The following is an 18,654-nucleotide window of genomic DNA, read 5'->3' as shown; positions in this document are numbered from 1 at the left end:
GAATCAGAATATGGTGGCACTCTGCATGTTTCCCTTCGAGCCCCAGCTCCTGGCATCAAGCGAACATGCTTCTCACTTATTTGCTTCTCAGCGAGTTTCCTCCTGGCATTTATGGGTGCAGCAGAAAACACTAGCATGTGACCCAAGTTGGATGTTCATAGGCTCAAATTGCAGAATATAAATTAGCCCCAGGAACAATTTTTTTTTCCAAGTTCCCATGATTTTTTCCAAGCCTAGCTAATGATATCAGAACATCTGGTGTTGGCCAGGCTTCACACAGGAGGCTCAGCTACAGCACGCGGGCTGTGCATGCCAGCCAGAGCCTGGCACCTCACCAGCGCCAGCGCAGCTCTGCCAGTCCCACAGCCAGCCTGCTCGGCACGTCCACCCCGCGCTGGGGCCAGAAATGAGGGCGGGGTAGAAGGGGTAGGACCTGGGGGCAAGGTGGCCCCACTGGGCTGGGGAGATGTTCCCAGGGTGATGCAGTGGGGCAGACGGGGAAGAAAGGGAGGCCTGGCCTGGATTTAGGCCTGCTCTGCCAGCCTGGTCTGCATGTAGCCTAGCTCTGTGGGCCTGGCCTGTTGGTTCGGTCAGTACTGAGACCTGGGCTGCATTTAGGCCTGGCCTGTATTTAATCCTGGCCCTTTGGCCCTATCTGTAGTCAGGCCTGGTCTGTAGGCCCAGTCCATTGGCCTTGTCTGGGTTTAGACACAGTGTGTACTTAAGCCTGGCCTGTATCTACCCCGGGTCTGCATCCACCCCAGGCCTGCATCTACCCCAGGCCCATATCTACCCTGGGCCTGTATCTTCCCCAGGCCCATAACTACCCTGGGTCCGTATCTACCCCGGGCCCATATCTGCCCCAGGCCTGTATCTACGCCGGGCCTGTATCTACCCCGGGGCCCATATCTGCCCTGAGCCCATAACCACCGTGGGCCCATAACTCCCCCCGGCCCATATCGGCCCCAGGCCAGTTGCTGGGGTCTGTGTTTGGGCCCGGCCTGTCGGCCTGCTCCGTGTGAAGGCCCGGTCTGTGCCCGGGCCAGGCCTGCGGGCCCAGGGCACCGCGAGGCCTCGGGGCTGCGAGTGGAAGGGCGACCCTCCACCCCCACCACGGTCCATCCCCAGGCGGCGCCTCCCCTCTGCGCCGCAGTGGTCTGTCCCACGCCCGCCTCCCCCCGCCCCCCCCCCCCCGGCGCGGTGGTCTGCGCCGCGCGTGCGCAGTGCCGCGGCCCGGGCGCTCAGCTGGGGAGTGTTTACAGCGGCCGGGCCGCGCCGGGCCGCGCCGCGGGGGAGGGCAGCGGGGAGCGGGCCGCAGCCGCCGCCGCCGGCCGCGCCGCCCCGGCGCTCAGGTACGGCCGCGGGGGACGGCAGCGGCGGCGGAGCGACCCCGTCCGCTGAGCTGGGCTCGGCTCCGCGCTCGACCTGACCAGGCCGCCCCCCCCCCCTTCCCCTCAGCGCCGGCGGGAGCCTCGCTGTCCTGCCCCCCCACCCCGTCTCCTCACGGCAGCCGGGTAACGGGGCGGGGGGCAGCGCTGTGGCGTCTTTAATTTTTATTTCCGCAACTCGTTGCCGGGGGCCGTTGGGCTGCCGGGCAGCGCCGCGAGCGGGGGCGTCGCGTCGGGTTCCGGCCCGCGGCGCGGCCGGGGGCGAAGAGCTGCGCGTCTCCGCGCCTTGTTCATTGTTGTGCGGCGGCCGCGGCGCATCTGCGGGGGTGTTGTGTTGTGACCGGTCGCTTTAACTCCAGTGTTTTGTCTTCAGCGTCGCCTGAATGCAGCTTCTCGTGTCAGGCTGTTTCTTCCCCCCCCCCCCCCTTTTTTTTGTTTTGTTTTTTTCCCCTGGAGAGGGGAGGATGGCAACATGCATTTAAAGGGATGCTTCAGCGCTGAAAGGCTGCTGGGTTTGGTATCTGTGTTCAGATCTGCTAACGATCCTCGTTTTTGTGTGCAAACTTCGTGCCTCTTTGAAGCTGTAGAAGTCTGTACTTCATCCAAGACCCGTCAAAAGTGCAACTGTGCTGGCTGTAGAGGGAGGGGTTCTCCTTTTAAAAGGCTTTCTTAAAGTAAGTCCTACCTGTAGTCTCTGTTCCCTTCTCCAGTTGGAGAAGAGCCACAACGGGAAACAGAGGTATAGACTTAGGAGATAAGGGATTTAAATGGGCAGATGCTAAAAATCTGCAGCTAAAGCATCTATTTTATTGAAAATAGACCAGTATTCGGTGGAAATAGTCATTTCAAAAGTAACTGACACCTGTTACAACTTGGTTTTTCCTTGATCTCGTTAGAAAATGTCTGCTGTGTGTAGGATATGCAAGAACAGTTGTGGAGCTAAAACCAGATTGGGCCGGTTGTCCCGGTGGGACACGTGTACATCAGAGACAGTGAGGATTTTGGAGGGATCTGAAGTGGAACACTGGTAAAGCTGCAACTGTTCTTCATGCTTTAAATATAAAACTGCAGATTTTAATAGCAAAAAAGAGCTGAAGTAGAAGAAAGAAGTAAGCATAAGAACAAAATGCACTAAAGAAAGTCAAGAGAATTAACACCTGAAGAGAAGAGAATGTTTTAATGCTGAAGGATATGTGAAGTGTACTGACCAAACCCATAGGCAATCGGCAGCTGTGCAGTTACAGCAAGCTGTATGTAAGGGCAAAAAAATTGAGGAATAAAATTGGCTCACGAACCCACTTAAGTCTCAAGTTTGATGTTATTCCACTGTGAAGTAACAATAAAGCACAGTAATTTTGTGTAAGGGAAACTAAAGGTAACTATAGAAAGGAAGAAGGATGGCATTTTTGGAAGTGTTGTTAATGGTCTGGAACTGGATTGATGCATTTGAGACATAAATTTATTAAAAGACTGCTAGAGTTTCCTAAATACATCATATTTTGTGTATTTCTACAGGTAATCAGGATGATGTGCTATTTGAATAACTGTGAAACTTCCACAGACTCCTGCAGTTGGTTTTTGTTTCCTTTGAAAATGAAAGTGTGTAATTTCTTCCTGCTGGCTTGAACAACCTCCCACCCCTGATAATTTAGCTGTAGGCAGATCTTCTGATCCTCATAAACAGCTGTAAAGCTGCTGCTTCTGTGGTTATTGTTAGCAGGGAAAGGCACTGTAAATAAATGCGTTTTAAAATACCATTGTGTTTTCTGTAATGGAACTTCTTAGGAGATGGGGGGAAAACCTAGATTATTATGAAGTGAGAAGTTCTTCTATGTTTGTATCCCTCTATACCTTCTTCTTTAAAAGTTATAGATATTTTACTGCATGAAGTGCATAGTGTTGCTTAGTGAAGTGCACAGCCAAGAAAGGTGCTTGCTTTCCTTTCCCCCACAAAAGGACACCTGAATCTGTTACTTGAGATGATCAGTGAAATTAGCAGTGCTTGTAATTCATAAAAAACTGCGTCACTGAAGTGGTTCCAAATTGGGGATTAGCTCATTAGGACTTAGGAGGACCTAAGAAATTCCATTTGCTTCGGTGGAATTTTTCTCTTCAGCTGCTGTCTGTACTGCTATGTCCTTTACTGACGATGATGCTTGAAGCTCTAAAGAAAAGAGCTGCATAGAAGCATATTTACTAAAGGAAGTAAGTTTGTACTTGTGTGTATGTCCAGATCAGCGTTTTTTTAATGTCTGTGGACTTGGTATCCTGATAATGTTTCTTTGAATATTCAATTTGAGGTTTTCTGGTTCTTGCTGTCTGCCTTTTAGTCTCTTAATTTCTCCATGATACTTTTAGAAATATGAAGTCTACATGTAGCAAGAATTTTGAGAGGCAAGCCAGACTTTTGTTATTGCCTGGACTTGCAATAAAAAATGACTTGTAAGCGCAGGTGCTAGAATAATCCTTTATATAAAAGGCTTCAGTGAAACAGCTGAGATGCTGGTAAAGTGTTGGTAGTGTATGAAGACAGGCATTGCATGTCTAAATTGTGTATTATGATTTTCCCTGCAGAGATGCTAGTGTCAGATGTTAGTTACCAGGTCTGCTGTATTTTGGTTTTACCTGTTTGACTGGGAGGGAGGTGGCAGGGTGGCAGTATTTTTCTGCTGCTTGCTCTCCTTTAAGTCCTCAAATTGTCTCCTTCAAATTACTTTATATGCAACAGCTTCCTTTAGTGTTCAAATGCACGTTCTATGCCTCACCTTCCTTTATTCCTCTTTAGTTATAGAACTTACACAAAACTGTTGAAGATGGGAGGCGCAGTGAGTGCGGGAGAAGATAACGATGAGTTAATTGATAACCTGAAGGAAGCACAATACATCCGGACAGAACTGGTAGAACAGGCGTTCCGAGCCATTGATCGAGCAGACTACTATCTGGAAGAGTTCAAAGACAATGCCTATAAAGACTTGGCATGGAAACATGGAAATATTCATCTCTCGGCACCGTGCATTTACTCTGAGGTGATGGAAGCTTTGGATCTACAGCCAGGGCTGTCATTTTTGAATCTCGGCAGTGGCACCGGTTATCTGAGTTCCATGGTTGGACTCATCTTGGGTAGGTATCTTTTCAGCCGTGTCAACTGTTTATACTGAGTTAAAGCAAAAAAAGTCTTGAAATTAGAACAGAAGCTTTCCTCATGTAACAAAACTAAAAAGTATCTACAAAACTAAAAATGTGTTAATCAGATTGGCTAATTACTTGGGATTCTTGCAGCCCGTATTCAGGAGCTAGCTGTGGCCCACGTTTCTGTGGCGAGTTAGAGAGGCAATGATGTAGTTGCATGTGCAGCTGCAGTGGATTCCTGCAGGACTGGGCACAAACTTGGCTTTGTTGCCCCTTAAGCATGTCCAGCTCAAGATTTCACAAGTGCCACATTGTTTAAACTAGGATTGCACATGTCTGAGGAACCTGTGACTGTAGTTGCTCTGTGCCTTGTTTGCTTTTACATTGTCCTGTCTAGATCAAAATGTGTTTGAGATCTAATTTTGACTCTTACTAACATACGGATGGTAACAGAAGCTGTGTAAGAGCAGTTAGGCATCAGAACTGGCTTCGTGACCACTTCTACAGTAGGCACAAAGCAGAGCATTGAAGTGCAATTGTATAAATATTATATTGGTAATTCTGGTGCTCTGCTTACAGAAAGCTTGGCTTCTACCTTTCCAGAAGTAAATGGAATATACTACTACTGATTCAGATCTATTGTTGAGTATAAGAAATTTGTTGCATATCTGCATTTGTTGCATATCTGCATTTAATCATGTAATACTCTTTTCCTGATAAGAATCATTTTGTTTAGGTGACGACCAGAGTTTCAAACTGTTCACCCTAAAAAGTTTTAGTCAGTAATTGTGGTTCTTCTGGCTGCCAGGGTAGATAATGAATGACCGTAGGGTACCTATTATCCTCTTGTGTGGGGGCCAAGAGTTTTAGTTGCTGAAATGTTTGTTGTCAGGATAGAGTTTACTCCCATCTCTGGTAACTTTTCATGAAATCATGTTAGTGGTTTTCTACTAGGTTTGTTAAGACTATTTAGAATGTCAACATGTAACTTCAGAGCTCTTGAATCCTTTTCCTGGAAAAGATACCAAGTCAGTTTTGAATAAAAAAATGTAAGCGATGAACAATGTCTGTGTTTTCCAAATTATTTTTGCAGTTAATTGAGGCATGATATTTGGTGACTGTTCCTGATTTCTTTGCTGAAGAGTTTTTTAGCATATCAGCAAGGGAGTATAAAAACTATATAAAGATTGTTGAGGGATTTATTAAAACAAGCAGGCTATGGTTCTACAACTGCATGCTTTATCCCAGTTTTTTCTCTGTGGTTAGTTTCACAGCAATAGTATCTTTTCAGTATCAGTACTTCTTTACTATAGAGGAGTTTCCTGCATAGGTAAGAGAAAATGATTCAAAATAGACTGCTGTACAAACAGCCTTATTTCCTGTCAGAAATGCCAGGTATAGCCTTGCACTGCACATCGTATTACTAAAATACTTGACCCTAGGCAAGCACTGATTGTCTGACACTCAAGGAGCAATCAGTCTTGTATAGGAAGTAACCAAAACTGTGTTCAGTTCTGCTGGATTTTATATGGTTATCTGTTAGTCATTATCCTGGTGTTCTTCTAAACTTACAGGTCCTTTTGGTGTTAATCATGGTGTGGAGCTTCATTCTGATGTGATTGAATATGCGAAGCAGAAACTGGACTTCTTCATCAAAACAAGTGATAGCTTTGACAAGTAAGAATGCAGAATACCCATTAGGTTTCATTTTATGAGTTTGGTTTTAACTGTGGCAATTCTTGCTCCCACATGGCAGCTCTAGATTCCAGAGTAATCTGAGGATTCTGGCTCCTTAGGCTTGCTGAGCTGAAGTGTGTGACCTTCTAAGCTGATGTGAATTGTGGAGGAGGGTGTTTCAGAAATTTTTGTAGTGTTTTAGTAGCAGCTCTAATGTTGCATAGCTTAAAAGAAGCTGAGAATCTTATTTATTTTAACATCTAATTGCAGGTAACGCCTTGAAGCCTGCAATTAGTAAGAGCTATATTTTTTGATCTGAGAGCGTGATTAGCACAAGAATATGAACAGATTTCTGCGATGGCCTGATATGTTCTGTCTAAGACAGAAAAAGGGTGTTTTAAAATACAAAGGTATTTGATGAAGTTGATGCTAAAGCTTGAGATCTGGTTTATGTTCCTCCTTACAACCTCAGATCTGCTTCTGTCACAAGTAATAACTTTCTAGCAAGATAACCGTTGCCAATAGTAACCTCAGCAATAAAAGTTGCATCTGTCGAATTTTTGGATCTGGCCCACAGTTCGTTCACATGAGGAAGTAAAGCGTCTCTGGCTACCTGAAAGTCCTCCTATTGTGTGAGGAATAAAAAGTCTTTAATGCTGGAATTCAAACTGCTAAGCCTTGTGCTGTTCCTGCTATACTGGAAAGCTGCTGGGGACAGGGCTGTACTTCCTTGATATTGGTAGCAGACTGAAGGTTTTCTGCATAGAAGGTGCTTGTATATGGATGACTGGGGCTTCTGTTTGCTTGGGTTTTTTTCCTCTCTGAGCCACATTGCTATTGTTTGAACAGGTGTTCCAAGGAAGACTCTTTTTTCTTGCTCTAGACAAGTAGTTACAGAGCAAAAAAGTCAGCTGACCTAGAATATTTGCTAAAGAAATGTTGGAAGAAAACTGAGTGAGGCTACAGTTCTAGTGCATGAGGAATGGATTTCCATAGCATTAATTGGGGGTTTGTATAGATGGCAGATTTCTAGACATGAATGTTCCATTGAAATTCTGTTTAAACTGGATATTGATCTTGTCTTATTTATACGCATCGTTTAAGCTGATGTGTTTCTATAAAAGCCAGTGACTTCTGCAGTAATTACACAGGTAAATTGACCAATAGCTTATTTTTTTCCATAAAATGCTTTAGATTGCCTTCAGCAAGAAGGAAATACATTAAAAACAAACTAGAGTCAATCAATCTGAGTTTCAAAAATCAATATGACTGAGAAATAGGCATTGCTGACAGAAATAGCTGCTGGGTAATATTGCTGGAACACCGTGTGTAGGAGTTGTTAGCCGAATGCTACGAATGTTTAGCACGCTTTGCAAAAGCAAAAAGCTTCAGGAAGTGTTTATGAATAAACATGTACTATGTTGAGCTGCCTCTCTCCAGATAACAGTAGAGGAACGGATATGTTGTACAACTTTTATCAGCAACATCCTTTAAATGTAGGGCTTAATGTTTTTGTAGATTTGGAGCATGTGAGAAGCATCGTAAAACTATTAATTTTGCTTCTAAACTGAATCAGAAATGTTGCAGGCAGAAATTCTGTATATGAAGGGGGACATCATGGTTCTTCTGAAGCCAATGGCCAAACTCCCATGGGCTTCAGCAAAGCCAGTATATTTCTGAAGCATCAGGCTGTAGTTCCCCAGAACATCTGAAAGCCATTTAAAAGCTTATGAAAATGCCAAAAAACAGTGGTGCAAGCCTCAAAAGACTTTTACAGTTGGAAATGCAGGTTTAATATTTATATGTGGATATTATAACTGAGCCTGCATCAGATAACTAAAAATGGCTGGTCCTGAACAGTTGTATGCAAGTAAAGTATGAAGTTATGCATATGTACTCTCTGGAGATTCTCATCTGTGAATTCTCATTTCAGTATTCTTGTGGTTTTGAGACTTGCAGCTGTGGTCTGTTCTGGTGATCTGTAGAATACTTGGGCTTGGCAGGAGAAATCTTGTGAAGCGTTTTTAAGTATTTTGCATTGTTTCATTTCTTCCAGAATCATTAAAATAATTCCTGTGCTAAATGATAATATTTGTGCATGATATGTCTTAATGTCTTCATTTTCAGATTTGAATTTTGTGAGCCATCTTTTGTTACCGGCAATTGTTTAGAGATTTCTCCGGACTGTACTCAGTATGACCGTGTTTACTGTGGTGCGGGAGTACAGAAGGAACATGAAGACTACATGAAGAATCTGCTGAAAGTTGGAGGAATTCTTGTCATGCCTCTGGAGGAGAAGGTGAGGTGCCTTTCTACCAATGGCTCCCTTTCAGATAATTCAGATTCTGATCCTAACTTTGTCAGCAGCTCTTCTGTGAGGTTACCCTTCCTATGTAGCAGCACCTACTTAGTAGGCTGAAGAAAGCATAAGACGCACCAGTCTTCACTATGAGTGAAATTGAACTCTGCACACTTCATAATGATTAATTAAGAGATTCATAGTTCTACCAGTCTATGCCACATTCTGGTCAGAGATGCCTATATTTGCAAATGTCAGTGGATTGCTTTTTAATAAAAGGTGGGTAACTGTCCTGTGTGCAGACTCAAGCTTGTCATTCAGGTAGTCTTTTTGGTGAAGAGGTGTATTGTTTTAATGGACTCGAGTGTCCAGATGTGATAGCTATGTAACCTTTTGCCTTTAGTTGGATAATTGAGATTAGCAGACTGCAGAATATCTTCCCAGTAAGATGCTGTGAAATTAATTGGTGTAAGAAATTTGAGTTGTAGCAGAAATCCAGTGCTCTGCATGATCTGCAGACCTTTTTCAAGAGCAAATGTTTATCAGTGACTGATATATTCTCTCAGTAGTCAGACATAGCTGTTCTGGTTCAGAAGTGGTGAAGAACTGGGAGAACAGGGTGACCCAAACTGCTGTTGCCCATGTTCTGTTGTAATGGATGAAGTTACTTGGGGCTAATCCCTTCAGGAGTTCTGAATTTTAATAAATGAACAATGATTCTCCTTATTTTACCTAGTTTTTTACTGATTGTAGTTTCTAGTACTTTAACCATTTGTCCAGGCAGAGGCAAGGAGTTGTTTGTTCATTTTCTGTTTAAAAATCTTGACATAGTTCACACAATGGACAATGATCTGCTTGTTTTGGTTTAGTTGACTAAGATAACACGCACTGGTCCTTCTGCCTGGGAAACCAAGAAGATTCTTGCTGTTTCTTTTGCTCCTTTGATTCAGCCTAACCATGCAGATTCGGGAAAATCGAGGCTTGTACACTTGCGTGAGTACAAACATTCTTAAATACAGGGGTTGTTTCTGCTGCTGTGTGGTTGCTAGCTGTACATTGCTTCCTTAGGCATAAACCCCTATGAATCCTTTTCTTTTTGGAGTGTGTCTGGGGAGGCCTGGTACAAAAATCAGAATTGCATGAGTGATTTGTTGTTAGATTGTACCTAAACTTTGCGGGATACCTGGTCACGGTTTTTGTATGTGCAGGCATCTGTTTCAACCCTGAATCACATACTGTCATGGTTCTTGGGCATCATGCCATGATCAGAGCATATTACAAGTAGAAAATGCACAGGCTGTACCTGTGGACAAACATTGCATCTACCCAGTGGCATTCATTACCCAGCTATCTAGAATTTTCCTGAACCTGAAATGCTTTAAGGACCTAAGCTATGCAATTTTTGGTTAGCTGTTTCAAATGCAGGTTGTACCCAGTGGCCTCAATCTTTAGATTATGATTTCAGTGTAGAGAGTCCTCTTAAGAACACATGAAGGCAGAGATGCTTCCATAAAGAGATTAGTTGGGCTTTGTTCTTATTCTGGAAAGGTGTCTGTGCATGACAAAAAGCAGCTCAGCAGTCTGTACAGTACTATGAAGTCCACTAAGTACACATTTGAGTATATTTTTTTATGGTGTCTGCTGTAGTGAGGCCTGCAGGTATTACATGTTACTCTTCCCAGCTCCTTTGTTCAAATCAGAAGAATACTTAGTCTTCACTAGAAGAAACTTTGTTTTGGTTTTAATTCATCTTAGTTTATGGATGTGTGTGCATCAGTGCCTTTTTCTTTGCTGTATGAGGTGTTACGTTGTGCATTTGTGTACTGGCAGAGTGCAGAAGATAGAACAGTCTTCCAAGCCCTTTATGTATGAGGTATTTTTTTTAATACAGTAACTTATTGTATGCTTCTAATTACTTTTACCACATGGTTTCCAGCCAGTCTTCACCCACTAAGTGGCAGCAGTTTTTGAAGAGCATAAGTGTTGCTCATGTTTTATAAATGGAGAACTTGGCAAAGCTGAAGTTTTTTCCTGATAGGAAAGTCATTGTATGAAAGAATTAAATAGACTTCAGGTCTGCTTATCTGCAATGGGAACATATTCTCCATCTATGCTATTAAACAGTCAGTTTTCAGTGACTAAGTCTACAGTCTTATCTTGTGTATCTTAAAATAATTGTGGGGACTTGACATCAAAATATGAAACTCTTCTTTCATCCCATTCTCTTTCTTCAGTTAATGGGAGAAATGTATAATTAAATTTTGTTTGGGAAGTTACAGTGCGGTTTATCAGAACTGACAGGGATTGAATAGAGCTGTTTTTCTAATCACAGCAGGGAATTCAAGTGGCCTGATTTAACTTGAGTGAATATAACTTTTCTGTGAGTACTCTTGGGGTGTTTTTCTTCCTCAATATCTTTTCATGGTTTTCATTTTGTTTTAGCGCCAGTGGCTGTTCGCAGCCTCCAGGATCTGGCTCGCATAGCCATCAGAGGAACCATTAAAAAAATAATACATCAAGAAACGATGAGCAAAAATGGGAATGGGCTGAAGAACCCCCCAAGGTTTAAACGAAGACGTGTGCGTCGCCGTCGCATGGAAACTATTGTTTTCTTGGACAAAGAGGTCTTCGCTAGTCGCATCTCCAACCCATCGGATGATAACAACAACTGTGAGGAGTTCGAGGATGAGAGACGAGAAGAGGAAGAAACTAAACCCTCTGAACTAAAGCCAGATCCCCCTGTAAACTTTCTGAGAGAAAAGGTCTTAAGTCTGCCTTTGCCTGATCCCTTGAAATATTACCTGCTTTATTATAGAGAAAAGTAATTTCCTTCTCCTAGAAAGTGGGAAGTAGACAGAAAATAAAGTACTACTTAGGGCTTGACAAATGTATACCACTTGCTTGCCTGCTAATATGACCACACAAGGCAGTAGGCTGGCTGGGGAATGTGGCTGCTGTATACTTAAACATTATAGCTTTTTTTAAGTTTCTTTCTCCTCGGTTGTGTGCTATAGTTTTATCCTACAGCAGGGTTTCCTTAGGAAGCAAGTTGGTGAAATGCTTGGCTGCTTACAGAAAGGAGGATTTAATTCCCTGAAGCTAACTGCACAGAGATGTTTTGAAATCTCGTGGCTGCTCTACCAAATTGCAGTTTTAAAATATTCTTAAGCAGCTCCCCAAAGACCTTTGTCCATGCTCTCTCCCACTAAACCTGCCATGGGTCTATATTGGTGTGTGTTTAATGGAAAATGAAGATTATTAGTAAAAACTGACCTGGCAAATCTTGTTTCTTCCAGAAATCTGAAAAAGCACAACTTTTACAGACATGAAAGAAAAGTTTTTGGCGTTAACCCTTGAGGCATCCAGGTTTTGAATGAATGCAGAAGGAAAGCATCAGCTCCCCTTTGGTTGGTCTCAGTTTTGCTTATAAACTATATATTTTTAGTAAAAGGTAGAAATGTCTTACAAAGCATTAGTTTTCTTCATGGGGAAACATCTATTTTAGAGAAATACAATCTAATATGAGATGTGGAGTTTTTTGGTTTTTTTAATGGAACGTAAGGCAACTGCTGCGAAGCTGCTTAGCTGGCTTTGGCAGGATGCTAGGGTAGTCGCATTTGTGACTGTTGTCTCTGGAAATGTTTACGGAGTAATTCTGAATGGAGGAGAGGGCAGACAAGGAGATGTGTAGCAGTGAGTTTGTGAGAACTGACTGTGAAAGCAATATCTGCAGATTTTTCTGTTGTGTGAGATAGTGTGTATCTGTTGGGTTGAACGAAGTGGAGTGCAGAGAGCTAGCCTGGACAGAGTGGCTTGTATTGTGGGATATCAGCCAAACTTGGTTTCGTACAGGGTATGTAGAAACTGGAAACAGTCTAGGAAGCCAAATTCAGTGGTCGTGCTACTGATGTAGTTCTTGGGTGTTGCTCTCTGGGCCTCCGCTGTAGTAAGGCGACTAGAACATAACTTGGGTACACCTAGCCCCCGCGCAGTAGGTGGAGTGAGGTCTTGGTAGTTCATTTTATGCCTGCAGCAGTTAAGTGGATGCTCTAACTCGTTTATATAGAAAGACTTTGCACTCTGCAGTTTTGTGGATGTGAATTCTAATCTTTATTCCCCAGTCTTCCTGTAATGGTGATGGAAAGAGACTTCAGGTTTGGAAGGGTGAGTTTACTTAGTTCAGCCTGTCTGAAAAATTTGTCTAAACTATCAGAGGCTAGAAAGAAACCCTTGAACCTGTGTTATATGGAGTACCCCTAAAGCTGGCAGAAGACAAAATCCTCTCAGTAGTAGTGCAGCTGTGTTAAGAAAGTATTGCCCCATCAGAAGCACTTATGTTGGTATAATTTTGATTTTTTTTTATGCTGTCTTGATTTCTGAAGAGGAATGAGTGAAGACTGTCTTGCCAAAAACATGCTGCGTATTCAGTTAATGGCATTGAGCTGCACAGCTTGCATTAATGATAAATAGTGTTTTAAAGTTCTGGCACAGCTTTGAAACTAAACGGATAACTGCTGTACATCTAAGCCCGAGGTGGAGAATTCTTCCTTGCTTAATAGGCTTTTTGTATATCTTTGAGAACATTATCTGATAATACACAGCGTCATGTGGCTAGTGTCCTATAATAGGAAATAGTCATAGGCCATATCTTGCCTCCCGTGTCTTAATTCTCCACTTCTGGTCTAGATGGAAGCCCCAAGCTATCCTCCTCCCTTAGATTTCTGTTTCTGTATTTTAAATGGGGCAGTTTTGTAGCCACTGAGCTGATGATTTTCTGTAAATTTACAAGTAGCCATTTTTATAACTTTGGCAACTACAATGAATTTCTTTTTCTACAGATGTTTATCCTGAATATGGTGGTAAATGGAGGCCTAATAGATTCTATATGTAATGTTTCTTTGTGCTTCCCCAAAGGCTGTTATTTCTAGATTTCTTAGCCATTTCTGCTTAATAGCTGTCATGCTAGGAATGTGCCTTTCTATAATATGGCACAATTTACATGCCCCTGCATAGTATGGGGTGCCACCCACATTAGCCTATCAGGTCATCCTTTAGTTTATTAATTGCAGAACTTTCTATGGATGTCATAAAGAAGTTACTTTAAAAATTAAAGTTGAGGCTTATATGAATAAATCTCACTCAGATTCTGTTAAAACTGACTTAGTTAAGGGAGAGTGTCTTTCGTTTAGCCGTGTTCAATTCTTCCCTCCTTCTTCCCTCTCCCCATAATTATAAAAGATATTTTATCAGATTTTTTCACCAGATCTGCCTTTTTTATTACATTTGCTAGATTTTTGTAGCATTCTATAAACTGCATAAAATACTGCTATTTTTCCTGGATAAGGTTGAATAAATATATATACAGGCAATTTATGTTCTGGTTGTCAGATTGTCCCCCTGTCCAAAAAAAACCCCCCACAGATCCAAACAAACCCATAGTAGAAATTTTATGTGTAATATAACTGTGAAATAGTATTGCTTATAGCCTGTAAATGAAGGGGAACTGTAAATACATTTTCCCTGTGCACAAGCACTTGCACTGTAGTTTTGTATGCATTTTTAGTAGAGTAATTGTAGCATAATTGTTTTTGTATAGTCTGTCTGTAAGCTCTCTAGGAATTTTACCTGCTTTTACTGTTTCTTTTTGTATTCTAATAGTCTTCATTTTAATTGTATGTGACTCCATTCTAGGTTTCGATAGCGCAGTAAATGTGCAAAAAGAAACAAACTTCAAAACTGCTTTAATCATCAGTGTGTAAGTTGAAAAATCTATGTATAGAAATTATAGTAAAATTGGCTTGAGGCATGCGAAAATGTTATGCAATTTAAAAACTTTATTAAGTGTTTCTGTATCAATAAATTCAGTAAAGACTTTTTAGCCTTCTTAACATGGCTTTGCATCATGTTGTGATTAGTGCTTTGTAGATAAGTACTTATTTCCATAATTGAAGGTTAAGACACTAGAAAAAGCATTTAATAATATAACGCAGGTGCATAGTTGTAGATGAACTCCTCAGAATATAATCTTTTAAAAAAACAAATGGGAAAAAAACCCCAAACCTGCTGAGCTGATGATTTCCAAACCTTTATGTAATGGAATTGTGCAAGGTGTATCTTGGAATTAGCGCACACAGCACTCATCTAGGTTTAATGTATCAGAAAACTTAGACTGAATTCACTTGGCTGTTAGAAAGTAGAGAGATCAAGAGGTCATTTAGTCCATTTCTCTTCTTCAAGGCCAGATCACCTAAACCAAACATGACGGGAGATCGTTTAATCCATTTTGAATTACCACTATTTCTGCAACTCTCCTCATGTCTCTAGTGGTCTATTTCAGTGCTTAATTAATGCAGATTTTAAGAACTGATACTCAGTGCTTTCCTTTCACTAGTACTGAGAATAATTTCATTTTGTCTTCAGCTGTAATAGAAAAATAATCATAATAGCGGATATAACTATTGCTAATTAAAGACATCTGTTAACCTTTCATCCATAGGACAGTTGTCTGTAGACTGTATTTCTTCCTGTCATCTGCATGTATGATAGGTATCCTTTTACCAACTATTAAATAAGACTAGTATAGTATTTATGCTTTCTGTCTTCATACAACGCTTGCTAGAAGAAAATTCCTTTTTTGCTTTGGAAAGCTATGAATATGTTATACCAATGTTATCAAGTAAATGAAATATGTAAGACAGGTGATGTTTATGTTCACTGAAAAGCTCTTTATTGATGAGGGTTTTATAATGCGTGTAGCTTAAATGCAATCCACATCTGTTTGACTTGAAGCCAAGATGGGAGAGCTGAAAAGGTGTTGGAGGAAACTGTTAACTCAAATGCGTTGAACTTGCTCTTTTGCTAAGAAAAGCTGTTGAGTAAAATGTACAATGTCACAGTTCCCTGGGAGGTAATGATGAACTCTTCAGAGGACATACTCAGTGAAATCCTTCTACTGGGGCGAAGTGCTATTTAAAAATAAAACAAAGGAGGGTAAAAGGAGGAAAAAACCCTTCATATTCTACCAATGTCCAAGAGCCTTTCTGGAAGAGAGCAGAAATGTTTAAGCATAGGATGCAAGTATTCACTTTCATTCCTGTCACTTAGCAGCTAACTTCTTGCTCCTGTTTAGAGCTGCGTGCTTATTTTTAAACAATTTGTCATGTTGATGGAAAGTAAGATAAATTAATGCAGGTGAAAAGGAACTGTGATTGCTTGTGCTTCATAACATCTCACAAACGTCCCATTTGTCAAGTAGAGATAAGCGAGGTGGAAAAGATGCATTTCAACTAAGTGAAGATATGCTTCTAAGTAAATATATAGGTTGCAGAACCTGGGGGGGGTTTTGTACTCAAATTATTCCCTGCGGTGTAGCTGCTGTTGAATCTGCTGACTTTGCTAATGATCCAAATCCCGGAAAATAGTAAGTAGATAACTATCAATCCTTCCAGAATCTACCACCAACTGCACAACCAGGCCCTAAATTGAGGTTCCAGAGAAAGTATATGTAGAAACATGACTGATATCTTGTCCAGCTTTCCTGTTAAAATAAATCTTGAAGGGAATGCTTTTTTGCTGATGGCTGGTTTAGAGCTCAGTTTTTATGCACCAATGTATAATGGGGGTGGAGGGAAGGAGTGTTGTGTTTGTAAACTGGCTAGATGTGCCGTGGAAGGTGTTGACAAATTTCCTAAATGCTAAAGCGTGGCTTGAAGAGGATGTCTTTGGTTTGTCTTCCTAGAATTTTTCCATATAGAGGTGCTTGTAGGAAGTTATGTTACTCTGTCTTCACAGAGTTCAGTGTGCTTTGGAAAGAGTTGATATGGGGAACAGTTGGACTGGAAAAATATATACCATCGAAGTCTGTATGACTGAAGTCAGAATCTGCATTGTCTTTTTTTAATGCAGATAGAGGAGTGAGCTGCACTTAACTTTTAAAATTAGAATGAAAAGTGGTCACTTACCTGGAGCAATCTGCTCTGAGCTGCCACTAGTTTGTTATATAAAGGCTGAAGTGGATACTTCAGCCTTTTACAATTTGTGGTTACAAGGTGGGGTGGGTGGCCACTAGAGGACACTGTGCTCACAACCAAGAGTTGTGTCTGCAGAGGGAGGATGGAGGAGCTCCAACAAACCTGCACTGGTGCTGCTTTGAAAGCTAGGCAAACGGACCAACGATTGCTTGAGGGTAAGGTACAAAAAGCCTGCTCTATAATGTGACCTTTTTCTGGCGAGAAAAAGATTGCTTTTACCATCAATGACATGGCTGCCACTCAAGCATTTGTAAGTGATTGAGTGCAAGACATCAGCTACTGTATAATGATCATTTGCCCAATGTTTTGCATGTCACCAAAATCTAAATACCTGGCAGACTTCTGGGTGAGGATGAGGAGAGAGATAAATCTTAGATAATATACTCCAGAATATATTAATAAGCCTTGATTTACAAGTTTAAGAGTGGGAAACTGGCAAAAATAACCACTTAAAAGGCAAAAAAGCCCCAACCCTCTCCTGCTGATACTTAAATAATCAGCTGAGGGGAAAGAGAACAACAAAAGCAAGAAAAGATAAGATGAAAGGTAAATGTTCCAGTAATTCATTCTGGTATTTGTAGGAATGTTACATTCAAATCAACCTGCTGTTGAGAAAGTATCTTGTGAATGGAACTCCTCCGTTTATTTCCTAGGATCTCTGTATTTTGGAGGTTTAAATGTTACTCTGGCTAATTACTGTTTTGTCACATTAATTGTCTTACAGTTTACAATGTAGAGCAATCGCAGATTCAGAGGAAGCTTTGGGTTGATTCTCCAGGTAGCGAGGAATGATAATGATAAAAGATGATCAGCTGGAAACATGTCTTCCCTTCTGCATCTCAATTTTTTGTTGCCCAGTGGAAGAAGGGATTGAGGTCTGCATTTCCTACATGAACTCCTGCATTTCAAACTCAGTTTCATTGTTTGTTTCCCTCTTAACCCCTCAACTGCCTTGAATTTCTCCAAAATCCCAGTTGGTTTTAAATATGACATCCTTGTAGGAAAAAACTGGATTAGTTGAAAGGTCTTTGAAATGAATTAGCTTCTACTCTGTTTGCATTGTGTCAATGCCTACAGTCAGTTTTTGTCTTATTTATCTGCAGGTTGTTTATCTCTGTTTAGCCATTTCCCTTTTAAATTCACTTATCTGTAGCACTCGGAGTTTCCATCTGTGGTTGGAAACTTATTTTGCCAGATGTTATGCATACGTGTAATAGAAGCAGTCTCTGTCCTAAAAGTCTTAGCATCTAATACGTTTGACAGAGGCTCTTAGATGGGATGCTATCCTTAGTGTGCGAGGAGCGTGCTAAAGTAAGAATGTTGACATTCCCAAAATCACACAGAAATTTGTACCCAGGCCTTCTGAGTCCCAACGCAGCACTGTAAGCACAGGTACATTCTGTAGGCTTTTAGATAAATGTGGCCAAGGAGAAGGTGAAGAGTTAATTTGCTGTTCAGAGTAACAAACAAGGCAAGAATAAGTCAAAATTAAGCATTTGTACTTAAACACCACAATTAAAGGGGGGAGGGAACAGTCTGGTCTTCAATGATGTACATAATGGCAGAGAGGGTGGGTGGTTGGACTGTCAAACTGCCTTAATTTAATTGCAAACACATGCTGATGAGTCCCCTCCTCCTCCTGGACCTCAGGGCTGGGAAACTTTTTTTTTTTTTGTGTCAGCTCCCTGCAGTTCAGAATTGAGGAAAATACACTCCAGCAAACACCATGCTGATCAAACCTTCAGCTCTTCGAGGCTTTTTGTGTTTTCTCCTTTTGCCTAGTTTCTCCTGTTCCTGTCCTAGTCGCTGCTTGTGCTTCAGGACTACAGTAAGATGCATGCATCTGATGTTGGAAACCATCCCTGATATCCCACCCCAGACAAATATACTGTGAGTAGCCATTTCATTTTACTATCTTTCTCACCTGGTTGGTCTTTAGGAAAAGGAAAGAAAAATGCAAGGCAAAAGGCATGCCTTTAAATCCTTTTTCTTTTTCCTGCAAATTTTCTGTGTTGCAGATTGTTTCATGTTTTTAGAGCATAAAACAAAAACTGCTTCTTTTGGCATCAGTTAATTGTTAACAAGGCAATCAAGGAAATAAAAAAGAATAGGGATGATGCCAGTGCAATCA

The 18,654-nt window shown here is 41.5% G+C and overlaps 2 protein-coding genes across 7 annotated transcripts in view; both read left to right on the top strand.

Moving 5' to 3' along the window:
* Window positions 1–1,205: 1,205 nt before the first annotated feature.
* Window positions 1,206–14,381, top strand: PCMTD2 (protein-L-isoaspartate (D-aspartate) O-methyltransferase domain containing 2). Of its 5 annotated transcripts, XM_026092888.2 has the most exons (7): window positions 1,832–2,062; window positions 2,904–2,987; window positions 4,174–4,508; window positions 6,092–6,194; window positions 8,322–8,493; window positions 9,363–9,486; window positions 10,936–14,381. In XM_026092888.2, the coding sequence occupies exons 3-7, from the start codon at window positions 4,202–4,204 to the stop codon at window positions 11,316–11,318; spliced, it is 1,089 nt and encodes a 362-aa protein (XP_025948673.1). In that variant the 5' UTR covers window positions 1,832–2,062; window positions 2,904–2,987; window positions 4,174–4,201; the 3' UTR covers window positions 11,319–14,381. The 5 variants fall into 5 exon arrangements, with proteins under 5 accessions (XP_064377696.1, XP_025948673.1, XP_025948674.1 ...); XM_064521626.1 differs by lacking the exons at window positions 1,832–2,062; window positions 2,904–2,987 and adding an exon at window positions 1,206–1,352; XM_026092889.2 differs by lacking the exon at window positions 2,904–2,987.
* Window positions 14,382–14,524: 143 nt separating this feature from the next.
* Window positions 14,525–18,654, top strand: part of LOC112979038 (peroxidasin homolog) — a 51,280-nt gene continuing 47,150 nt past the window's right edge. For both annotated transcript variants that reach the window (XM_026092907.2, XM_026092908.2), the window contains exon 1: window positions 14,525–18,413. In XM_026092907.2, the coding sequence (XP_025948692.2) occupies window positions 18,250–18,413 (164 nt within the window). In that variant the 5' untranslated portion in view covers window positions 14,525–18,249. The remainder of the gene's footprint in view (window positions 18,414–18,654) is intronic.

This window comes from Dromaius novaehollandiae, chromosome 16, assembly GCF_036370855.1.
Source record: "Dromaius novaehollandiae isolate bDroNov1 chromosome 16, bDroNov1.hap1, whole genome shotgun sequence".
Lineage (NCBI taxonomy): Eukaryota > Metazoa > Chordata > Aves > Casuariiformes > Dromaiidae > Dromaius > Dromaius novaehollandiae.
This window is presented reverse-complemented; position numbering and strand designations above follow the sequence as displayed.